This window comes from Guillardia theta (genome assembly GCF_000315625.1).
Source record: "Guillardia theta CCMP2712 unplaced genomic scaffold GUITHscaffold_85, whole genome shotgun sequence".
Lineage (NCBI taxonomy): Eukaryota > Cryptophyceae > Pyrenomonadales > Geminigeraceae > Guillardia > Guillardia theta.
This window is the reverse complement of record NW_005434589.1, coordinates 344,156-361,726: the sequence shown is the minus strand read 5'-3', so window position 1 is coordinate 361,726 and position 17,571 is coordinate 344,156. Positions and strand designations below refer to the sequence as shown.

Here is a 17,571-nt window from a genome sequence, read left to right as displayed (position 1 = left end):
ATTCAATAACGGGTTCTTGAATAGTCGTAGAGAACAGGGAAGTGAAGCATAGGGTGCTAGGGGTAGGTAATGAGGGGGAGTAGGGTAGGGTAAGATGAATGGGGAGACGCGGCGTTGACGAAAAAGAAAAGGGTGGGTGGTTTGAGAACCGGTGTTTTGCCCAGAACAAGCCTAATTTTGAGGTCAGGGTCATCATAGTCATTGCAGCGACATTACTGGTCATTGGTGCAATGGTGGTCATTTGGATAGGGTGGGGGTTAGTGACAAGAAGTGGTAGGGGTTAGGACAAAATGTGCTGGGGGGTAGGGGTGATTATGGACTTACATGGGGTGGATCAACCCCTTGTCAGAAATACGTTAACATGGAGGGACGTTGTTCAAAATATTTATATATTAAAAAGAATTTCTGAAAGGAAGTGTTCTGGCATTTGTTTTTTTCGAATGAACTGAGGCCTTTCACTTTTACATTTCCATTAAATGGCCGATTTCCATGAAGTATATCAGTAATGATTAAATGTCTGTCTTTATTTTCAACTGTGCATGGGTGAAATAGATATGTGTATATTGATCAAGGGTCCCAGAGATCGATTAGTGCTCAATATATATTTAAAATGTTTTTTTCCTGGTCTTTCAGTGAAAGAGCAAAGTGGGGTAGGGAGTGATGTTTATCTGGGGTCGTGCTCACTAAGGGCACAGGGAGTCACCTTAACCCACCCCAATTCTCGATACCCCCTGTTTCCTCATGGAAGCTTGATAGGTGGGGGGGGAATTGCGGGAGTACTCTCACATAGGGCTTTGGGACTATCAGAAGACTTGAGAAATTGTCAACCTTGAGTCACCTTCTGAATGTGGTCAACCTTGTCCACACTACATCCCTTCACAACGCCCTGCAGTGAGTGAGTACCCCTAGTGGGACAATGCCACCCATACCACTGACCGGAAACATCATCAATCTTGATGACCCCACCCCTTTTCTCAACACATTACAGGGATACCTTCTTCCTACGCCCCTTGCTCATGCCGCCCCCATTCCACCCCTCCTGATGGTTCACACCCCCTCCCTCCCACCCCACCCCACCCCACCCTGCACCCTTCCCGAAGAGCAGACCTCCTTTATCTTCTGTCCACTCGCCGTGAGCATCCATCCTACAGCCACCTTGCCTTCCCTCCCACGCTCTGGGAACAGTTCCATCCCCTCGTCTGTGTTGACGCGTACTGGTTGTTTTCCACGACATGAAGTGAGCTCAGCATTCATTCATTTGTTGTATCTTACTGATCTTGTTCATGCGTACAGGTCATTCATGTCCATCAGAGGTATGTTACCTTACATGATGCTCATGGCATCCATTTCTGCCGCTGCCGCCACCATGGTTGACAGTCCTGAGGTTGGTGTTCCTTGGTTGTACAAGGGTCTCATCACCTGGGCCTTCTTCTGGGCTTTCCTTGACGCCTACACCATCGGAGCCAACGACGTCGCAAACTCGTTTGCCAACGCCGTGTCTGCGAAGACCCTTTCTTATCGCTCAGCAGTTATGATTGCATGCATCTTCGAGTTTTGTGGAGTCGTTGGACTCGGAAGCACAGTGACCGATGCTGTTCGCAAGAAGATGATTCAGGTTTCCTGGTTCGTCAACGATCCTTACATCCTGTGCCTGGGAATGAACTGCGTGAATCTTGGTGGAGGCACATGGGTTCTGGTCGCTACCATCCTTTCCATGCCTGTATCAACCACTCATTCGGTCATTGGAGCCATTCTTGGCATCGGAATTGCTGCCTTTGGACCAAGTGGAGTCAACTGGGGATGGACTGGATTCGGCGCAGTCATCGCCTCCTGGTTCGTCTCTCCTGCCCTTACTGGAGTGTTGGCTGCCATCATCTATTTGGCAACCAAGTACCTTGTGTTGAAGCATCCTGACGAAGTTGCGGCTCGTCGCGGTATCGCGATGTTGCCCATCTACTTCTTCTTTGCCTTCGGAACCGTTTCCGGCTTCTTCTTCATCGCCGGTATCCCTGCTTTGCACAAGACCTCCTACAGCATCACTGTTCCCGTCTCGTTTGCCGTTGGAATTTTCTTTGCCATCTTCTCAATTATCTTCGTGCAGCCATGGGTCAAGCGTTGGGTTCTCGATGGAGAGAACCTGCCCTGGTACACTCTCTTCTATCACTTCACCATCCCCAAGGGCGAGATGGGATACGTTGAAGACACTCCACCTGAGGACAAGAAGGGCAGCATGGAAGCAGGGCAGAATTTCGATCCTTCCATGCAGCAGCCAATGATGGTTTACAACAACTCCTTGCAGCCTGGAATGCCCATGATGCAGCCAGGCATGCAGATGCCTTATGTGATGTCTCAGAATGGCATGCCGATGCAGGTCACTGGAAGTGCTTTCGGGTTCGGCTCGGTCATCAAGCAGGAAGAGATCCGCGAGGACGATCCTGGCTACATCAAGTGGGGCAAGCGTCTTCTGCCTGGATTCTTCATGGATGTTGGAGCTCTTCGAGAGGAGGATGCGGCAATGCACGCCAAGGCCTTCCAAGCTTATTCAAGGACCGAGAACATGTTCAAGATGCTCCAGCTCACCACCTGCTGCTTCTTCTCCCTTGCTCACGGTGCTAATGACATGGCCAACGCCATCGCTCCCTTTGCAACTGTCTGGATGGTCTACAGCACCGGAAGGGTTGACACCAAGGCCGAGGTTCCCATCTGGCTCCTCGTTTACGGAGGTCTCGCGCTCGATGTTGGTCTGATCACCCTCGGATTCTACATCATGGACGCTCTTGGCAACCGCCTGACCCTTCAGTCTCCTTCCCGCGGCTTCTGTATCGAGATCGCTGCTATGTTCACTGTGATGACCTTCACCCGTCTCGGAGTTCCTGTCTCCACCACTCACTGCATCTCCGGTGCTACTGCTGCTGTTGGTCTCTGCAACGGCGACGTCGGAGCTGTCAACTGGAAGCTCATCGGCGTCATCTGCTTCGGTTGGTTGTTGACTTGCCCAGCTGCTGGTATCATCACTGGACTTCTCTTCTGGGCCGTGGCCGCTTCTCCCTCGCCAACTCCTGGCAATGGCTTCTTCTCGGGCTCCTATCACGGTTAAGGCTGAGAAGTTTATATGTAAATTTGTTTGCTTGTATTGAGAGTGTTTGCACTTGTAGTAGCAATAGTGCCTTTATGATATCCAATAAAAATGTTTTGACACACTTTAAGAATCACAAGTCAATACAACATTCTCCTCACCAGTTCTCACGGTTGCCGCTGACTGTGAGCCTAGCAGGTTTCCTGAATGTCGCCCACATGCCCTTGTTCGGGTCTTCGCTCATGCTGTTGGTGCAGATCGTGTTGTCCACCAGCTCCACCTCTGCATCCTCCTGCATCCACCGCCCTGCGTAGAAGGCGCCCAGCACGTTGTGCTGGAAGAGAGAGCTGTACACGGCGACCCGAACAGACCCATCCAGCATGATGCCGACATCATGGAACTGCACGAGGCAGCTCTCGATCAGTCCTCCTGCGAACTCGCTGTACCGGATGCCCGCCCCTCCCTCCCCCGTGTTCTCTATGGTGCAGCCGAGCAGGCAGCACCAGGACTCGTCCAAGCAGATCAGGCCCGTGTTGGGCTCTCCTCGGAAGGGAACCTTCTCCCCGGTGAACGCATGCTGCTTTTGGATCACCTTCACCTCCTCGAGGCCTCCGATGCCGCTCTCCACCACTGAGACGTCCGCCTTCTCCCTGTCAACAGCATCAGCATCTGCATCAGCATCATCCACACGCTCGTCTGTCCTCACATGGTGACCATGGCGGCAGTGGGGATCTCGATGGTGGACCTGATGTCGCAGTGAAGGATGCGCCAGGGTCCTCCTCGGATCAGCAGCGTCGCCTCGAAGTTCTCTTCGGCCGGGAAGCACAGGAAGAGGCCCCCGAGCATGCCTTTGGTGTACTCCATGAGCATAAGGAAGCCCCAGATGCGCGTGTTGAGCGACCCCTGCCCCACGAGCTCAAGCCAGCAGAGGTTGGGGACGTTGAGGCTGTGCTTGATGAAGTAGTCGCCCTAGTGGTCGTCAGTAGAGCATGAGACAGCAAGCACGTGGGACCGCATAGCAGAAGACCCTGCTAGAAGGATGATAGAACACTCCAGGCGGCGCTCGGGTCAACACGAGGCAGTCTGGCCCCCCCATCTCCGACTTCACCGGCTGCCGGGCAGTCAGGATTCCACGCTCAGCCAACGGCCCCGTCCTACCTCGCTGTAGATCCTCTGGGAGAAAACCTCGAGCGGCGCTCGGTCGGGGATGATACAGGGGCCTCGGCTCTCAACAGTGTCGTTGAGGTACTGCAGGAAGAACTCGTCGTCGAAGAAGTTGTACCTCGCCATGTACGCCTTCAGCTCAGTAATGTTGCGCGAAAAGAGACGAATGTACTCCTCTGTCGCCTGCAGGACAAGAGGGTCGGGATTCAGCCTGCTCTGGCTGGAGAGTTTGGGAGGAGCAGGATAGTCCGCAGGCGCTCCCGCCTGGTTGTCCCACTTCCACATGGAGGTAAGGTTCCCTCTGACAAGGCGCTCTCACTTGCACAAGCAAGGGAAGAAACAAACACTCACCCCTGCTCGAGGACGGCATACTTGACAGCGTCGTCGACGGTGTCAAAGTCGTCGGGTACTATGATGTCTGTATCGTTTGCCTCCTGCATCTCGAACTTGATCTGCGGTGCATGCATCGATTATGTGAAGGGAGCGGAGAGGAGACGAGAGGGGAGGAGGGGTGAGGAGACAAGGCGAGTGAAGGAGACAGAGGAGGGTTGAGAAGAGAGGGATAAGAGAAGAAGAAAGGAAGAGAGGAGAGGAGTAGAGAAGAGGAGAAAGAAATCGAATCACCGTTTGCTCGCTAAACTTGGGTCTGAATCGTTTGAAGAGCTCAACGAAAGTGAGATGATCTGTTCGGTCAAGCTCTTGCTGCGACTGCAAGATGAACTCCGTCAGGTTGTTGATTCCCAGTTGCCGTTCCACGTAGCTCGTGTCCACGTCAGGCTGTCCTGGTAGTCACAGGGAGCGCCGGGCAGGTCAAAACTCGTACGCTGATCGACGTCGCCTCAGGGTTGTGAACTACTCTATGACCATCCCACGCGAGGCCGGTCACTTCCAAGATCAACTCAGCCTACAACTGTGTCAGGCTTCCAGCGAGGAGGAGGAAAACCTGGCCCGGCATCTTCTCTAGGGAGCAGGGGCGAGGTGAAGGACAAGGAAAGTGGGAAGGGGCAGGAGCTACGCCGCACCTGGTACTGCTCCCACCACCGCTGCAACCAGGGATCCCTGAAGGCGACTTTCTGCGCTGGCAGGCCGATCTGACATCTTTCAAGGTCATGAAGCGAGTCATCGAGCCTGTTCGTGCTGGTGAGGGGAGCAAGGGGAGGGGGCGGTAAGCGACCACTCGGGCTTGAAGTCTCGGGCGTCAGGCACGCGATTGACGAACTCGCTGAAGATATGAGTCTCCGACTGTCAAGCATGAGAGGAGAGACGTCGATAAAGCTTCCTCACGAATGTCGGGTCCTCGTAGAGCTCTTTGAACTTGTCGATGTGATCCTGCCTCTGGACATGAATGCTTTCAGCTTTACGGCGATGGTATGGCAGAGAGGAGAGGAGAGGAGAGGAGAGGAGAGGAGAGGAGAGGAGAGGAGAGGAGAGGAGAGGAGAGGAGAGGAGAGGAGAGGAGAGGAGAGGAGAGGAGAGGAGGAGTGCGGAGAGGAGAGGAGAGGAGAGGAGAGGAGAGGAGAGGAGAGGAGAGGAGGAGTGCGGAGAGGAGAGGAGAACATGGATATCAGAAAAGAAAGGGACAAGACAAGGAAGGGGACAGAGCATCATCTCGTACCGTCAAAGAGTTCTGAAGAGCTTTGACAAGGTCCAGCTCCTTCACCTCCTGCGCCGTGCTCAGAACTTCTCGTTCTCACGATTCTTTGTAGTTCACCAGACCCTCGTCGGAGGAGGAGGAGATCACATTGGGATCGTAGCAGTACTTAGGGTAGCCATCCACCTTCCTCGGGGGCTAGCATCAGACTCGCGACAAAGTCGAAGAGAGAGAGGATGGGGGAGGAGGGAGGAGGAGTCGAGGAGAGTTGGCTCCTACTTGACGCTTCCCTCCTTGTTGTGTACGAAGGCTTCGTAGGCTCGTTGAGCAGATGGAGGGAAGATGTCAGCTTCGAGAGAATTTCTGCAAGAAGGGAAGTATGAGAATAATCTGACTGAAGATGCCTCATCTTGCTCTGCCGCCCCCTCCCCTGCTCCCCTCCCCTGCTCCCCTCCCTTCACAGACTTACGGTCGCGGGAATATGAGCGATCTCTGCAGCTTGTCGAATGCCTTCTTCTCGGCCTTGGCCATCTCATCCGGATCCATGTCCTTCCAGAATGTCAGTAGCAAAGATGCGAAGAGATGGAGGCGAAGAGGAGGACAGAGGGAGAGAGGAGCTTGGAGGTGGAGAGGAGGAACGAGAGGAGACTCGGGGGGGGGGGGGGGGGGGGGGAGGAGGAGGAGGAGGAGCAACGTTACCGTCCACTCCTTCATGAGCTTGTTGAAATGCTCGTCCTCGGAATCAGGGTCCAGATATTTTCCGATCCAACCAGACATGTTGTACTGCAAGGGAGACATCCTCAGCCTCTTGAGGCCAATCAGGGACTCACCTTCTCGATCTTTTCCAGCCGTTCCAAAGTCAAGTTGAGGCGTCTTCCTCCTTCCTGCTCCCAGCGTGAGGGGCTGAGGGATCGTCAAGGGCGCTGGTCACCCTTAGGATGTCAGGGTGGATGCAGAAGACAGGAGTGGTATCGGGGTCGCATTCCTGTGCAAGGGTGACGGGGAGCATCGGAGGAGAAGAGGCGGGTACAGGAAGGAAATCTTGGGTGTAGACGAACCCAGGAGGAGGTTTCGGACGGGTTCTGATGCAGGTCAGTCGTCGAGCACGTCAGGGTCACACAACGTCCGACCTCTTCGTGTTGACTCGCTTACTGGAACTCGAGGGAGCGACGTTAGAGCTGCTGCAGTGAACGTGTCGGTCAACCACAGCAGGGGAGCGTTCTCACTCGCTGAAGAGCTGCTCTTGATCATCGAACTATGATCATGTCACAACTTGACGGCCCCTCGTACCCCCCTCACCTCATCAACGCGAGGGCTACGGATCTCAGAGTCGCTGGAGTCTCTCTCGGGGTAGAGAGAAAGGTTCCTCGTGATCTCACTGTCGCTCTGAAAGATCTCTTCAAACTGCTTCTTCCTCTTCAGCGTCTCCTCGTAAGTCTCCGCCAGGCTGGATCGAGCAGGTGAGAACGTCCGCTGCAGACCAACCAGCTGCCGCCCCCGCACCAGCATTTCAACTTCTTCTTGAAGTTGTTCAGGTCTTCTTCTTCGTCCTTCTCAAACGTCAACGTCCGTCTCCACCACGGCAGCGAGATTACCTCGGTGTCAAACGAGAACTCGCCGTCAGTCTTCATCCGCAACTTGCTGTTGGAAGGAGGAGGAGAAGAATGGGGATCGCTCTCTGATGAGACGTCACTTGTGTCTTCTTGCTCGCTCATCGCACCTTGACTCTCTTCTCCGTCTAGGGTTCCACGGACAGCTGACACAAGTCACGTCTCAGCAAAGATTCTCGATGCTTTCAACAGATTCACATTGCTCAATGAAAGCATCTACAAGCGGCCCATGCTCCTGGCAGCGAAAACCGTGATGGGCCAGAAGAATTAGAAGAGGGGGAGAGTGAAGAGCAAAGATGTCAGAGGGATCAAGGTAGAGTTTGAAAGGAGATCTCAAATACACCGTGACATCGTCTTCGTTGTCTTCGTCAGCTTCTTGGGAGACAAACTTCCTCTTTCTTCTCATGGATTCCTTCACCTTTTTCAACTGATCCTGATACTCCTGGCTGACTGGAAACGAACGATGGAAGGGACCATGCGTAGCCCAGTCCTATCATGAACTTGAGCATCAAGATCGGAGAGAACAGTTGGAGAGAGCTGCAGGAGATGAGAAGAGAACGAGGGAGCTGCTGACATGGGATGGGCAAACAGCAGGAGGAAGGGAAGAAGAGTTTGTAGTCTCTTGCACCTCTAGAAGAGCTTCCCCTTGCCCACAACCCCAGCCAAATCCTTTCAAAGTTCCATGACAGAGTCTTCGGGTCTCTTCTCGCATGCCGATCTCTGTGGCAACAAGGTGATGCAGGACAGGGAGGATATAGCAGATGTGAGCGAGGGCGAGGAAGTGGACGAGGAGATGCAGCAGAAGGATGGGGAGAAAGGGAGGGAGAATTGGAGAGAAATCAGAGGAGGTAGACATTGGGGGGAAAGCAACCTGCTCTGGAGTGAATCAACCTATGGATGAGCTCGGACTTGGTTCCTCGAGAAGGAAGGCCGTATTCGCGACAGTATGCCTCGAGTAAGCAGATCATCCTATCAACCATCACGAGCCCATCTCAATGTACCTGCAGGTCATGGAGAGTCTTGTCCTTGAGCTGATCCAAATCAAAGTCTGGCAGCAGCTCCTCCAGACTGAACAAGCAAATTCACTCGAAGAGTGCAGCACATTGACCCCCACGTATCCTGTGCTTGGATCTGTCGCAGAGATGGACCTCTGAACCCAATATCATGGATCTGCACATGGCTACTGCTCGTCATGTTCGAGGCTGAGCGAAACCACAGGTAGGTGTCATCATACATTCAAGTCAGTTTTCAGCTCTTCACCGTCCGTGCCGTTTTGCGTCGGTGTAGAAGCACGACTATCGATCGCCGTGACGACCGCAAGCTGTTCGCCTTGGGGCTTCCTGCTGCTCTCACTCGTGTACATGTGGCTTTCGCTCTCCGACATGGCGCTGGAATTCCACCTCTTGGGCAGACTTTGCAGCAGCGAAGGGGACGGGGAGAGCGAAGAGAGTCGACTTGAGGCTGCGCCAGGAAAACAGAGCCTTCACGCTGAGAAGTTGACTAGATGTCGAGATCACCTCTGACTGGAGTCTTGGAGGCAGACTCCCTAGATTGACGAGGCTTGACTGCTCACGCCAAGGTAAAGGCGAGCTGACAACTTCGAAAGTTTTTCCCATCTCACCTTCCTTATGTCTTTGTTTCGGATTCATAGTATCTCTGCCTATGTCGTAGGAGATGTTCAGAAGTTTCTGTCATCAAAATCATCACAGATTCTTCAAACTTCACACCCCAACCTCAAGCTTTGAAGTGGTCCTGTTTCCGGTTGGATGCAGCCCCGGTGAGTTTTTCCTGAGCTGCATCAGTGTCAAGTTTTCAATCATGAGAATGCGTTCAAGACATATCAGAAGGAACCGACCGTATCGATCATTTTCCTGCGAGATGCCTCAACATAGCTTTGCACTTCATCCACATCATCCTTGGCCAAGAAAACCTGACGGCGAGTCCTTGTAGACGCAGTGTCTCGCATCCTCACCCTTTCCCTCTTCGATGCACCTGGACTCATCCCAGCGTTGGAGTCTTGCTGCAAGTCTCTCAGATGTACTTCTTTAAGATGCTTCAAGTGCTCCTTGATCTGTCTCAACAAGTGACGCCCTGCAATGGCATGAAGGAAGACGATAACCTGTTCATGTCGTCCTCCCTGTTTGGTTCCTTGCAAGTCTTGATCATTCGAGTGGTCACCATCAGTTATATCAGTGCATTCGGATGAGTCTTGTAGAATCATTTTGTCGGATATGTCTGTGTGGATCAGATCCCTCCAGGCCTCTTCCGACACGACCTCGGAGTCTCTGTAGATCTTGTTCGGGTTGTCAGCCCCTCCCGACAAGCTCTGCCTGCATGCTACTTGCGGGTGTACCACGAACCAAGAAGCTGCTTGTGTGATCACGAGGAGAAGGAAACAAGACAAGTTGACACAAGTTGCAAGGGGTGATCTGCAGGAAAGGCGGTGCGATGGCGTACTCAGGCTGAGCGTCGACATTTTGAGGGTCCGATGAAAGGAGCTTCGCACATTCCTCGTCTTCCTCGCCGTCATGTTTCATCTGCATCTTCTCCTCCTGCTCCATCTCTCTGACGTGTTTCTCTCATCGCCTCACTTCTTTCCGGCTCTGTAGGGTTGGTCAAGGGTCCCATAGTCCTCGCCGCTTCAAGACGCATCGAACCACAAGCAAACTCTTTATTTGACTGAAAAAGAAGGACAAACCGAAGCAAACAAAGGAGGGGGAGGATAAAGCCTACAAACCCGCCTCAATAAAATACTAGGAAACGAAGGAGGCAGCGAAAACCGGCACTCCAACCACGCAAGCGACGGCCGCACGCACGACAAGCAGGGGAACAAGGATCAGGACAAAGAGCAGTAGCGCAAGGCCCCTGCGAGGAGGACGGCAAGACCCATACGAGAGCGATACTGCCGAAACAGGCGAGCACGCAAACGATGAAAGCCAGGGTCCCCATACACCGCCTCCTGAGCGCATCCATCCCACTCCGCTGTCAGCGTAGCTCCATGGTGATCCGCCAGGTACCAGAGAAACCGCAAAGCGTCAGCATGAAGAAGACCATCCGTACCTGCAGTGAAGGGAAGAAAGGCCTTCGGCGGGTGATGGGTGCCATAACTTGCGCGATGATCGGAAATCTTCTGTTGGGCGGGGCCGGAGAGCGCAGAAAGTCCGACGGGGCTGCCGCTGCTGTTGTAGGGATGTGTCATCGTGAAGTCCAGAACCAGCCCATTCCAGGTGTGGGTGGAGAGGCCAGGGAGCCAAAGGTCGCCCATGTGTCGGTTGGTGGGGCCATGCTGAGGAACAAGGGTCCGGGTGTGTCGCAGTCCCTGTTGATGGAGCTTCGTGACGATACCAGCCAGATTGAAACGCTTGTAATAAAGATATGATCACCTGAATGTGGAATTCTGTTTATTGATTCACAGTGTTTGCGGTTCGTTTACAATCATCGAGTGCTTGTTCTGTTGAACAAGGCACCCCTCTGTACAGCCAAATGCGACAACAACTCTACTGTTGCATGGTAGCATTGCGAACTGTCCAAACAAGGCAGGATTGATTCGAAGAACATCTCATTTATTGATATCAGATTCATCTGCACATTGTTTCATTTCTAACTCGGTTTCTGCAGCGTTATGGAAATGTCATGACAGAGGAAGAAGTTGCAGTGCAGAAACATCATCCAAGGTCATGAAACATGGAAATGCGATTGTCAATGCACTTGATCATGGATATAGTGATTCATGATCAACAACGATTATTTAAAGTCATCTATCCTGGCAGGTAAAGAAATCCTTTGTGCAAACGTCTCTTCATGCATCATTGAACGGTTGAGCATGTAAAGCTTTCTCAATAGAAAAGTGAGGTGCATGAATCCTGAACGTAAGACTAGAAGAATTCAAAGTGAGTGATGACATGAGAACACATATCTAGACAGCAAAGTCGCTTAAAGTACAAATTTTGATACAAATTTCTCACAAATCATGCATTTGTGCTCAACGTGCAACCTACGGCAATTTGAAAGAAGGGTCAATCAGAGTTGATTCTGTTCAATGGTGAATCTATTATTAGTTGCTTAGCTGTTCATGAAAATTTCATCTTGTCTTCGAAGAATATTTGCAAGCACACTCGCGGATTGTTTGAACCTAGGGTGCATATTCCAGTACACGATGGATGATTCAAACCTTGGCCCAACCTGCAGAGTTGAGTAAGAAGCTCGATCATATCTTACAGGTATGATATGAGATCTCCATCTCATTCCTATCTCAGTTGGGTTGGATTCGAAGTCTCTCAATATCAAGGTTCATCCTCGCGAGTCAGGAAGGCACCATTTCATCGCCTCTTGCTCGTCCAGGGAGAGGGGGCTTGGGGAATGAGAAAAGGGGGCTACCCCCCACCCCCTATCACAGAGTTTCAAACTGTTTCAAAGGTGGGTAGTTGAGGGCTCCGTACCCACCCCACCCCCCAACGAAAGTCAAACGGAGGGGTTCTCGGAAGTCGAAGTTCCGACCAGTTTGGCCCTCGTTTTGTACCATATAAACGCTGCAATATTAAGTTGGTACCACAGATACTTCTAAAATTCGTACTTTTACTTTGGTTTGGCGTGGTGAGGTGTCCAAGCAACCAAATTCAAATCACCCTACCCCTCTTTGGCCCTGCGCAGCAACGATTTTCCTAAGAGCGAGTACCCTCCCACACGCCTCCTCAAAGTAGGGTACTCCCATATGGCATGAAATGAAGGGACCCTTCAGGCCCTTCGAAAAAAAAAAAATATTGCCAATTTTTCCTATGAGCGCCCGGCCGGAAAAGCAACCCGCGGCGCGCGGGTTGAAGAACGTAGAGGAGATACCAGTGGTGAAGCTTCTGGTCATCCTTAAAGCAATTCCACACGGACCTGATGGTGTGCAATGAGGCCCGACGATGCCGTCCGGCGTATTTCTCCTCGTCAAACTCATTGAGCTCTTTAAGGAAAGTGCTAATGGCGTTGTTGAAGTGGCCGTTGGTGTTCATGGTTGTCGTTACTGTATCTATTTCGGTCTATTAGTCTCCAGCTGGGTTGAGGCTTTAGGGTTGACTGAAATGGGGTAGTACCCGGTGGTTACTAATGAAAATATGGTACAGACAGGGGGTACTGGGGGTACATAAACCTGACATTACAGGTGGAGTGGGAGTACCCGGTGGTTACTATGAAAATATGGTACAGACAGGGGGTACTGGGGGTACATAAACCTGACATTACAGGTGGAGTGGGAGTACCCGGTGGTTACTAATGAAAATATGGTACAGTCAGGGGGTACAGGGGGTACATAAACCTGACATCACAGGTGGAGGGGGAGTACCCGGTGGTTACTAATGAAAATACGGGACAGACAGGGGGTATAGGGGGTACATAAACCTGACACTACAGGTGGAGTGGTAGTACCCGGTAGTTACTATAGTAATCTCTGCCACCCGTGTTCGCATAACCACCCCCTCTTTGCAAGCCTAAGTACCCCTCATATTAGCTCATGAGTCAATGACGTGTTTTATAATATGAGTTATAAATAGGTACCCCTATTACAGTACCCCCATATCAACATACTACAGTACCCCTATCGACCACCCCCAACTCTACCCACGAACATCACAAAATGGCAGTGAGCGCAAAATTCAAACAGTCTCTCTATGCTTTGACCTATGTTGTTGATCGTCAACAGATCGATGAAGATATCAACTTTTCTACAAAAAACCAATGGACCCGTATTTCCTTCGAAGAGAATTGTTAAGATAAACGCGCTCAGCACTGGTCTCTCCTTCGTGTTCAGAAATACGACTTTCAAAGGGTCAAGCTATGGCTTGTTGAAGCACCTTATAGGAGGAAGCTTCACCTCAGACAATGCCAAGTAATCGACGTGGCTCAAGTGCACAGATGCTTAGAGCCTCGGAATGCGTCCCTGGAGAGGACAGCAACAGCTACAATAAGGGCGACGTAGGAGAATCATGAAGAAGACAGCAAGAACTTAGGACTCGTGGATGGCAGCAGGAGATAAGCGAGTCAGCTTATATCAGTCCACGACAGGACAGCAGATGACACGGTGGCAGGATACGGCTACGCTCAAGGGGAGATTGGAAGTATCACCCCTGAAGTCATGGACATGGGAGAACAAGGGGTCTGATCAAAGAAGACAGTACTATCATGATCATCTTAGCGGAGGACATACAAGGAATGCACGAGACCACCTCCAAGCATGCTCCTACGGAGACACAGGACCTGTCAAGGTCAAGGGAGCAGCTACGTCAACTTCACAGAGAGCGTTGGATGAGAATCGAAGACCTCGTCATGTCAAGCCTATGACTCTTTCTCAGGGGACCCTCAAGGTACGGAACCAGGCCTCGGACCGGTCGAAGAATCATATCGCAGATAAGAAGCGTAGAGTACCGGTAGTGGTAGTTCCTAGGACCGGGCAGCCCCTATTTTAGGGACCGAGGAAGAGGAAGAAGGGCCGCACGCATTTGCAGGACAGGGAAAGGAGAACGAGGTGTATAGTCTCTGTGAGACTGGATTGCTTGAAGTAAACAAGCTTGACCATCCATACCAATCTCTTATCACCTCCGTTTGTTCTCTGTATCCTGATATCTTTCCTGCGCGGCCATCCATTCGTGATATCTATTACCACTGCTACAGAAACTTGCAGTCGGTGCTATCACTGTCTACTTCGAGTGTCACTGCTACTGTGACTGTGTCACCGTCTGTGGAGAGAAGGTTACTGGGAACTTCAACATATTCTAAAATTTTTAGAATATCAGTGCCTAGATATTCTATTTCTCGAGAAACCTTGTATCACGGCAACCAGTGGACTCTTACTCTCACATTCGGAGTGACATCAGTTGGAGAGTACATGGGTTCTGATATCAAAATGGCAATGGAAATTCATGAAGCGTTCTCAAAAACAAGCATCGATTTGACTAAGCTGAAAGACAATTCGGGCAACAGTGTTTTTAAGACGGAGGAGGAAATGTGGGGTACGCTCAATCCGTTTTTCACAACTCTCGAACGAGTCAGGCCAGGACTACGAGACGTGTTCATGAATATCTTGTCATTGTTCCCGATCACCGAAGAAGACGGTGTAAACTTGGGTTCCAGGCTGGAAAAGAGTCTTACGTCTTGGGAAGAGCATGTAGATTTCGATGATGACGAAGGAAAGTTTTACACGACAATCGAATGGAAAGGAATCGTCGTGGGAGTTTTTCTCAGGAAAAACTGGCCGTTCAAGTCCATCAAGCGAGTAGAGGCAACTGTAACCGATCTGAAGAGACGTTTCGACGAGTTCCAGGAGGAGTCACAGGAGCCTGATGACCAAGAAAACTACCAGTGGTTAATCGATGCAGAAGTCACTGCTAGCGGGGAAAGCAGAAGGGCAAGACTGAGGCAGAGACTACCTTGGGATTTGACAAATGATAAAACAGTACAGGGCATTGCGGTCCTATACAAAGACGTGATGGAGATTACGGAAGAAATCAATCAGTTCTTCAAAAATCGACTGACGGAGATCTTTCCTAGAGCATTACGACTGTCGGGGCAAGAAGATTATCCTCTGTCTGGATACCTCGGATTCTCTTATGTGAAATATTGGATATCACTTCAATTCAGGAACCGTACAGCACCGAGAAATCTGATTGACCGCGTCAAGAGTCTAGTCTCGGAGGCTGAAGTTGATGACTTCGAGAAACTGCTTGACATCCCCCTAGAGGTTTGCTCCCTCCTCAAGCAGTTGAAAAGGAAAGAAGCAATCTCGACGGGTGGCACTCAAGAAGTTGTTGACTTGGAAAAGGAATTAGTGCGGAGTCTTCTGGGCAAATGTAAGACGTCGAAGATCGACGAAGTATCTTTCTTGGGGAGGATACAGGCTGCTGAGGGAAGATTGATAACCATGTCGGAAGTTCAGCGCAGAATTTCTAATATCTACGCCGAGCACAAGGCGCGAACTTGAATATGAAGGGCCTACACTGCGTCATCATAAGACAGCCAACTTGGGCCATGCTCAAATAGGGGCCACCAAACATTCCGATCATCCATCGTCAGAGCCAGGATCAAGTGGTGCTCGACATGGCAGGAATAACGATGTACCGGGACGAGGATTCCAGCATGGGAGACATCGTGGTTCGGACTCGCGCGGCGGAGGATGGCGTGACTCGCAGTCGTATGATCAGCAACAAGCCCCTGATCATTCTCCCTGGCAGGCCCATGGTAACACTCATCGGCGAGGACAATGGCGAAATCCCTCACGCGGCAGATCGCAAGAACAGCAAGCGTTGCAGACGCGAGAAGAAGGCAACGGCAGCTGCGAAGGAGCTCCATCATACAGGCAACACGATGGGAGAGGTCGCTTCAATCCAAGAGGGAAGGGAGCCAATCGTGGGGGACGAGGGCGGATGCAACCAGGTCGCAGAGGACGACGAGAGCACTGGACGGGCCCTCTGATCCCGCACCGTGATGATCACCAGCCTCGGGTGCAATCTGACGAAGAGCAGGAGGACTCGGTTGTAGGACGAGCAGCAGGCGGCACTGCGGGCAGCTCGGGAGATTCGTGGCAAAGAAGGAGACAGAGGGGACACGGGCCTGGACATGCGACTAGGGGCATGAGGCACGATCCCGGGACTCGTATGTATGACAACAGTCGTGTTGCCTTGCTGGAGGAAAAACTCGATATTTTGACAGACCGACTGATGGAGAGACTTGCTCCTGATCATTCCAGCCGGACAGAAGTACCGCGGAGGCAAGCCGCTCCTCATGCAAATGAGAGGAGGGTCCTGTACCTGACAGATGGTCGATCGGCGGTGGACGATGTGGCCTAGTGGAGTCTTGTCAGGAAGCCTCAGATACAGATAATCCATTTCAATCAGGTGACATTCATGTACGACGAGTTATGCGCAGGGTGCACGTCTGTCTTGATATCGAAAAATTGCTCAGAGCTAAGGCGTTCCTGAACGTACACTTACCGGGTTGTCACCATATGTTACTCGATACCGGAGCTAATATCAGTCTCTGCGGCGACAGATCTCTATTGACGAATGTGCGTAAAAGTCTACAAGCCACTGTTGTCAGCACAGCCAGCGGGGAGACATTTACGTGCGAGGAAGAAGGAGAAATGAGAGTGCAATGTGCAATTACAAGCAATGGAAATGTTACTATCGCACATACATTCGTACTTACAGCAATGGTATGTGCAGAGACTCCGCTCACCATCTGTTCGATGAGTCAATTTCTTGGAGACGAGACGACTGTGGAACTGTCTGGGAAGTCAACTGGATCTTGGGTTCGTATGCCAGATAACTTACTGTTACCTGTACACCTTTGGGAGGGAATCTATGTGCTTAAAGCAGCAGTTGATAAGTCTCGACACTCACTTGTCATCGCAGCACAGTCAAGCAGCCGTAATACTGAGGCAGCGGCCCTACTGACTAGGTGTGCAGCAGAGCCCTCCACTGCTGAAGAAGACAAGGTATCACTGAAATCCTTGAGCAACAAGGACATTCCAGCCTCCCCATTCAACCCAATTCCAACCATTCTGTGGCACTGGAGACTTGGGCATACGTCAGGCAGAGTTCAAAGGATGTTGGCAAAAGGGAACAACAAAGTGACATACAGTCCAACCCATCGCACAGCAGGTCCTTGTCATGTTTGTCAAACCAGCAAATTCTCAAAGCTACCTATCAAAACCCAAGGCGGCTACCGACAAGAAAGAGCCGAAAGGATTAATAGCCAGTGGAATGTGGATTTGAAAGACATGGGGACAGTCTCGGAGCCAGGAAGATTTCGTTACTTCTTGGTCGTGGTCGATGCCTACAGTGGATTTATTATAACGATTCCATTGACGTCAAAAGGCGAAACTAAGGAAGTCATGCAGAGTTTGATCTTGCAGGAAGAACGCTCAGGTCGACCAGCAGTCATAACAGTAGTGAGTGACAACGGCTCGGAGTTTGCAAACCTCCAGTTGCAGTCATTCGTGAAGATGAAGGGGATCATCTGGAATTTTACCCCGGACTACACAAGTGCTGCCAACGGTCGAGCAGAGAGGGCGATCCGAACAGTGACTACCATCCATCGAGCAATCTCGTACCAAGCACAAGTCCCTGGGACTGCCAAGGCACACAGGGTCCAAC

At 51.4% G+C, this 17,571-nt stretch overlaps 3 protein-coding genes across 3 annotated transcripts in view; 2 read left to right on the top strand and 1 right to left on the bottom strand.

Moving 5' to 3' along the window:
* Nucleotides 1-1,423: 1,423 nt before the first annotated feature.
* On the top strand, nucleotides 1,424-3,025 carry GUITHDRAFT_40186 (hypothetical protein; the record flags this gene model as incomplete). Its single annotated transcript, XM_005825333.1, has 1 exon — nucleotides 1,424-3,025. A coding segment is annotated over one exon (1,602 nt), but the record flags the coding sequence as incomplete, so codon positions are not given.
* A 128-nt stretch (nucleotides 3,026-3,153) lies between these two features.
* GUITHDRAFT_154749 (hypothetical protein) lies at nucleotides 3,154-3,860 on the bottom strand. Its single transcript, XM_005825332.1, has 2 exons — nucleotides 3,783-3,860; nucleotides 3,154-3,726 (listed from the first exon to the last, which is right to left on the bottom strand). Exons 1-2 carry the CDS (start codon nucleotides 3,791-3,793, stop codon nucleotides 3,234-3,236), a joined length of 504 nt encoding a protein of 167 aa, XP_005825389.1. The 5' UTR covers nucleotides 3,794-3,860; the 3' UTR covers nucleotides 3,154-3,233.
* A 9,390-nt stretch (nucleotides 3,861-13,250) lies between these two features.
* GUITHDRAFT_154747 (hypothetical protein) overlaps nucleotides 13,251-17,571 on the top strand; it is a 7,395-nt gene continuing 3,074 nt past the window's right edge. Inside the window, exon 1 of the mRNA XM_005825331.1 lies at nucleotides 13,251-14,347. Within this exon, the coding sequence (XP_005825388.1) occupies nucleotides 13,441-13,887 (447 nt within the window). The 5' untranslated portion in view covers nucleotides 13,251-13,440 and the 3' untranslated portion in view covers nucleotides 13,888-14,347. The remainder of the gene's footprint in view (nucleotides 14,348-17,571) is intronic.